Source organism: Theropithecus gelada, chromosome 1 (assembly GCF_003255815.1).
Source record: "Theropithecus gelada isolate Dixy chromosome 1, Tgel_1.0, whole genome shotgun sequence".
NCBI classification, from domain to species: Eukaryota; Metazoa; Chordata; class Mammalia; order Primates; family Cercopithecidae; genus Theropithecus; species Theropithecus gelada.
In genome coordinates this window covers 40,405,621-40,411,975 of record NC_037668.1, presented here as the reverse complement: position 1 = coordinate 40,411,975, position 6,355 = coordinate 40,405,621, and the positions used below count along the sequence as shown (strand labels likewise).

Sequence of the window (6,355 nt, the reverse complement as noted above, 5' to 3'; positions counted from 1 at the left end):
TAAATGGTTTTAGAAAATTAAACTAATAATATTTTGTGGCCATCTGTGGTGGCTCACACCTGTAATCCCAGCATTTTGGGAGGCTGAGGCGGGCGGATCACCTGAGGTCAGGAGTTCGAGACCAGCCTGGCCAATATGGTAAAATCCCATCTCTACTAAAAATACAAAAATTAACCAGGTGTGGTGGCACATGCCTGTAATCACAGCTATTTGGGAGGCTGAGGCAGGCGAATTGTTTGAACCTGGGATGCAGAGGTTGCAGTGAGCTGAGATTAAGCCACTGTATTCTAGCCTGGGCAGCAGAGCAAAACTCCATTTCCAAAAAAAAAAAGAAAGAGAATAATATTTTGTGACATGTGAAAATTATATGGAATTCACATGTGTGTCCATAAATAGTTTTTCTGGAGCATAGCCATGGATTCATTCACACACTGTCTGTGGCTGCTTCAAGTTATGGCAGAGCTAAGTAGCTGGTGGAGATTGGATGGCTTGCAAAGCCTAAAATATTTATTTGGTCCTTCACAGTAAAGGTTTTCTAAATCCTGGATTAGAGGAAATTGGCTTCTGTATGAGCAAAATAAATGTAAGATAGACCTAAGGAAGAACTTCCTGGCAGAGAGGTTGGTTAGACACTTGACAGGGCTTTGGGATTCCCAGCTCTGGAGTTAAGAGGTTCCATCCACCCATGCCTCTTTGGAAATGTCAAATAGAGATAGCTAGGGCAAAGAGATGGGCCTGGAATTTCCAACCATGGAACTGCCCTGGCAACCAGTGACAGTTCTGTGAGCCTTTTAGCTTTGTCCTGACCCTCTGTGTTCTCCATGGCTGATGTCCTAGGACCGTCTAACAGCTGTCCCCTAGCCATAGTCATGCTGGGCTTTCTTCCTGCGGTACTCCTTAGGGTTCTAGCCCCACAGAGCCAGCACGGTCCCCAGTCACCACTTAATGTGAGGCACACACAGCATGTGGGTTGTCTGGTCTCAAGTACGAAGCTGCTGGCAGATCTGTCCTTTTAATTTTTTAAGTGTTTTGTATTTTTGGAGTCTCACTCTGTCGCCCAGACTGGAGTGCAATGGTGTGATCTTGGCTCACCGCAACCTCCACCTCCTGGGTTCAAGTGATTCTCCTGCCTCAGCCTCCTGAGTAGCTGGGATTACAGGCACCTGCCACCATGCCTGGCTAATTTTTGTATTTTTAGTAGAGATGGAGTTTCACCATGTTGGTCAGGCTGGTCTTGAACTCCTGACCTCAAGTGATCTGCCTACCTGGGCCTCCCAGAGTGCTGGGATTTCAGGCATGAGCCCTCGTGCCCGGTCTTAATTTTTGTATATTTGGTAGAGACAGGGTTGTGCCATGTTGGCCAGGCTGATCTTGAACTCCTGACCTCAACTGGTCCACCCACTTCAGCCTCCCAAAGTGCTGGGATTACAGGCATGAGCCATTGTGCCCAGCCATATCTGCCTTTCAGCTAGCCTGCTTTGATCTCCCAGTTCCCCTGCCCTCTCTGCTCCCTCCCCACAAGGTTTCCATGCCCACCAAACTTGGATAGGGAGAGAACAAGCATATTTAGTTTCTTCTAGATCTGCCTGCTTGCCTTGGTGCCTGACCCCTGACCCCCACTGATTTTCCCAGCGCAGTAAACATCTCTGGCATCTTATGGGCGTGATCCAGGCCAGTGAGGAATTTGGCCAGGAAAGTCTTTTGTCATTTGCAACCTGGTTCGCCCTGGAACAGAGGGTTGGCCAGCAGTGAGATGCCAAGTGGGGGGATTTTAATGGTTTTTCTGAAGTGACCCCTGAAGCCAGATCTACTGGGACAGATGTTCTGGGTGGGCATTGAGAGTCTGGCCTGTTGGGGGCAGTTAGCTTCAGATAGCACCTCAATTTCAGAGGAGCCTCAACTTCCCAGCGGGCTCTGCTGCAAAAATGTGGGGTGGGGTCCAGGGATGGTTTTGTGGTCCTGGAAATCACTAAACAGTATGCAAAGTGGGCAAATGTGGGCAATATGTGTGGGGTTTTTTTTGAGTCCGTGCTCGCATCAGAACCCCTGGGGTGGAAGCTCTCCAGAAAGCTGTAAAGTGCCTATCCAGGACTGGATGAGCAGGACCATAGGGACATAAAGGCCAACGTGATTCTTTTCCCCAAACACTTCGTATCCCAGGATATCAGCTACCAGACCACAGGGATCAACCTGCCCAACTCATTCCTGCAAGCAAGTATGTGCTTAAGTTGTATTTTGTTTTGTTTTTAAACATGATACATCTTTGTCCAGGGAAGGCAGAGAACAGTCAAACTATTTCAGCCGCAGAGAAAGGGACTACCAGGGTGTGAGCCTCTCTTGCCAAAAGCCTTGGAGTATCTGGAAGAAATTCTTGGTTGTGGGGTCGCAAGAACGTGGGCCTTGGAGCTGGACAGCCTTGGCCCAGGTTCAGGTCCTTGCTCTGCCATGTACTTCCCAGGACCTCTCAGTGGGGTCCCTAGGCCAGCAGCATCGCATTCCGTGGGAGCTTGTTAGAGCACAGAGCCCAGTGAGCCGGATGTGCTTTTTTTTTTTTGAGATGGAGTTTCACTCTTGTCCCCCAGGCTGGAGTGCAGTGGCATGATCTCTGCTCACTGCAACCTCTGCCTCCCAAGTTCAAGTGATTCTGGTGCCTCAGCCTCCGAGTAGCTGGGATTATAGGCCTGTGCCACCACGCCTGGCCTAACTTTTGTATTTTTAATAGAGACAGAGTTTCCCCATGTTGGCCTGGCTGGTCTCGAACTCCCGACCTCAAGTGATCCACCTGCCTTGGCCTCCCAAAGTGCTGGGATTACAAGCGTGAGCCGCCGCGCCCAGCCAGATATACATTTTTAACTGGACCTCCAGGTGACTCTTAGCATGTTCAGGTTTGAGGAGCATTGACCCTGGGCAAGTCAGGTTAAATAACTCCAGTGTGCCTCAGGGTCCTCAACCTGTCGCATGGTGATAATGCCTACTTGAGAAGGTCGTTGTGATAATTCAGTGAGATAATGTATTTCAGCACTTAGCACAGTGCCTGGTATCCATATTCATCTCCTGCCAGTGGACTTTCTTTCGGGAAGTTTAAATTTCTTTTCCACTCTCAAAAACGCCACTTGGTTTTGAACTTGAAGCTGTTGCAGTGCTGGAGTTGAACAGCAGAGGGCACTCTCGGCATTGCCATCGCGGAGAGCAAGACACGCGGGATGGAGGTTGCGTGGGACCGGACTGTGGGTGTGCAGGTGCTGCGGACCGGCTCCTGGGCACCCACCCAGCTCATTCGTCGAGCGGCTCCCCTCCTGGGGTCGAGTGTACTGGGCCTGAGCCTGCAGCCTCAGTCATCTGTTCCCCCACTTGATCTCCCACTGCTAGTTATAAACAAATCGCCCGGCTTGTGCAAACCTCCCGGGCTCAGTCCCCAGTCCCGCGGGGCCGCTAGACGTTGATGAAGGATCCCTGGTCGCCGTTGGCCGTCTCGGGCTCCACGCAGCGCCCTTTCCTCCGTGTAACCCTGCGGTTCCGGTGGAATTTGGCATAGCAGCGCAGCCCTGGGCGAGGGGAGGCAAGGGGGTCAGAGGCGCCAAGGGCCGGTGCCCTCCCCTTCTTTCCCCTGCATGCTCGGGCCGGCCAGCTCTCTCCCGCCTTCTTTATTCTGCCCCGCAACCCAGCCTCCTCCCGGCAGCCCCAGTGAGCTTGAAAGACACGAATCCGGGCCGGGCGCGGTGGCTCACGCCTGTAATCCCAGCACTTTGGAGGCCGAGGCGGGTGGATCACGAGGTCAGGAGACCGAGATCATCCTGGCTAACATGGTGAAACCCCGTCTCTACTAAAAATACACAAAAATTAGCTGGGCGTGGTGGCGGGCGACTGTAGTCCCAGCTATTCGGCAGGCTGAGGCAGGAGAATGGTGTGAACCTGGGAGGCGGAGCTTGCAGTGAGCCGAGATTGCGCCACTGCACTCCAGCCTGGGTAACAGAGCAAGACTCCTTCTCAAAAAAAAAAAAAAAAAAAAAAAAAAAGACACAAATCCGGGGGAGGGGGAGAATGAACACGGAAGGAGCACAGAGAAGATTCAGAGCGGTAAAAATATTCTGTGTAACACGTAATGGTGAGACATGGCATGCATTTGTCCAAACCCATAGAACGAACTGCACAGTGAACTATAACTTACACTATGACTTCAGTTCGCAATAATAATACATCATTATTGGTTTGTCAAGCAACAAATGTACCGTGAGAGCCCGGGCACCGTGGCTCACGCCTACAATCCCAGTCCTTTGGAAGGCCGAGGCAGGCGGATCACTTGAAGTCAGGAGTTTGAGACCAGCCTGGCCAACACGGTGAAACCACGTCTCTACTAAAAAAAATACAAAAACTACCCGGGCGTGGTGGTGGGTGCCTGTAATCCCAGCTACTTGGGAGGCTGAGGCAGGAGAATCACTTGGACCTGGGAGGCGGAGGTCGCAGTGAGCCAAGATCATGCCACTGCACTCCAGCCAGGGCGACAGAATGAGACTCTATCTCAACAAACAAACAAACAAACAAACAAACAAATGTACCACATGATTGCAAGATGTTATTAATAAGAGAAACTGGATGCAGGGACAAAGAAGGTATATGAGAACCACATTCTGTGCAATTTTTTTAGAAAACTGCTCTAAAAATAAAGTCCGCAGGGTACAGTGGCTCACACCCGTAATCCCAGCACTTTGAGAGGCTGAGGTGGGAGGACCGCTTGAGCCCAGTAGTTCTAGACCAGCCTAAGCGACATAGGGAGACCCTATCTCTACAAAAAATGTAAAAATTAGCCAGGCATTGTGGCATACACCTGTAGTCCCAACTACAGGAGGGGCTAACGTGGGAGGATCCTTTTTTTTTTTTTTTTTTTTTTTTTTGAGCCGGAGTCTTGCTCTGTCACCCAGGCTGGAGTGCGGTGGCCAGATCTCAGCTCACTGCAAGCTCCGCCTCCCGGGTTCACGCCATTCTCCTGCCTCAGCCTCCCGAGTAGCTGGGACTACAGGCGCCCGCCACCTCTCCTGGCTAGTTTTTTGTATTTTTTAGTAGAGACGGGGTTTCACCGTGTTAGCCAGGATGGTCTCGATCTCCTGACTTCGTGATCCGCCCGTCTCGGCCTCCCAAAGTGCTGGGATTACAGGCTTGAGCCACCGCGCCCGGCTTCTTTCTTTTTCTTTTCTTTCTTTCTTTTTTCTTTTTCTTTTCTTTTCTTTTTTTTTTTTTTTTTTTTGAGACAGGGTCTTGCTCTGTCGCCTGGACTGGAGTGCAGTGGTAAGATTTAGGCTCACTGCAACCTCTGCCTCCTGGGCTCAAGTGATCCTCCCTGCTTCAGCCTCCCAAGAAGTTGGTACTATGGGTGTGTGCCACCACACCTGGCTAATTTTTTCTTTTTTTGTATTTTTGGTAGAGAAAGTGTCTCTCTACCTTGCCAAGGCTGGTCTCCAACTCCTGGGCTCAAGGATCCGCCTGCCTTGACCTCCCAAAATGCTGGGATTACAGGCATGAACCACCCCGCCTGGCCTCCAATGCCCACTTCTGTCTACCCTTTCTAAAACAACTGCAGGACTCTTTATCATATTATTACCTTTATAGCCCTTATTACTTACTTTTTTTTCTTTTTTCTTTTTGAGACAGAGTCTCACTCAGTCACCCAGGCTGGAATGCAATGGCACAATCTCTGCTCACTGCAATCTCCACCTCCTGGGTTCAAGCGATTCTCATGCCTCAGCCTCCTGAGTAGCTGGAATTACAGGCAAGTGCCAGCATGCCTGTCTAATTTTTGTATTTTTAGTAGAGACAGGGTTTCACCATGTTGGCCAGGCTGGTCTTCAACTCTTGACCTCAAGTGATCCTCTTGCCTCGGCCTCCCAAAGTGCTAGGATTACAGGCATGAGCCACCATGTTTGGCCATAGCCCTTATTATTTTCTAAAGACATCCTTTGTGTGTATTTCATTGTTGTCTGCTCATATCACTAGAATGTAATTCACGGGCACAGAACTTGCTGGTTCTTTTCACTACTGAACCCCCCAGTGTCCAGAACAATGTCTGATACACAGTAGGTGCTCCATAAATATTTAACTGATTAGATGAGTGAATAATCAGAACTACATAGCTTTATTGCCGAGGCGGGAGGATCCCTTGAGCTCGGGAGTTAAAGCTACAGTGAGCTGGGATTGCGCCACTGCACTCCAGCCTGGGTGACAGAGCGAAACCCTGTCTCAAAAAAATAATTAAATTAAATTTAAAAGTCTACAATTTTAAAAATTGGGAAGAAAAAGATTTATTATTATCATTTTTAAGACAGGGTTTTGCTCCGTTATCCAGGCTGGAGTGCAGTGGCAT

The 6,355-nt window shown here is 49.8% G+C and overlaps 1 protein-coding gene across 1 annotated transcript in view; it reads right to left on the bottom strand.

The window, feature by feature from the left end:
- Positions 1-2,175: 2,175 nt before the first annotated feature.
- DRAXIN (dorsal inhibitory axon guidance protein) overlaps positions 2,176-6,355 on the bottom strand; it is a 29,792-nt gene continuing 25,612 nt past the window's right edge. The window contains exon 7 of the mRNA XM_025401751.1: positions 2,176-3,545. Within this exon, the coding sequence (XP_025257536.1) occupies positions 3,433-3,545 (113 nt within the window). The 3' untranslated portion in view covers positions 2,176-3,432. The remainder of the gene's footprint in view (positions 3,546-6,355) is intronic.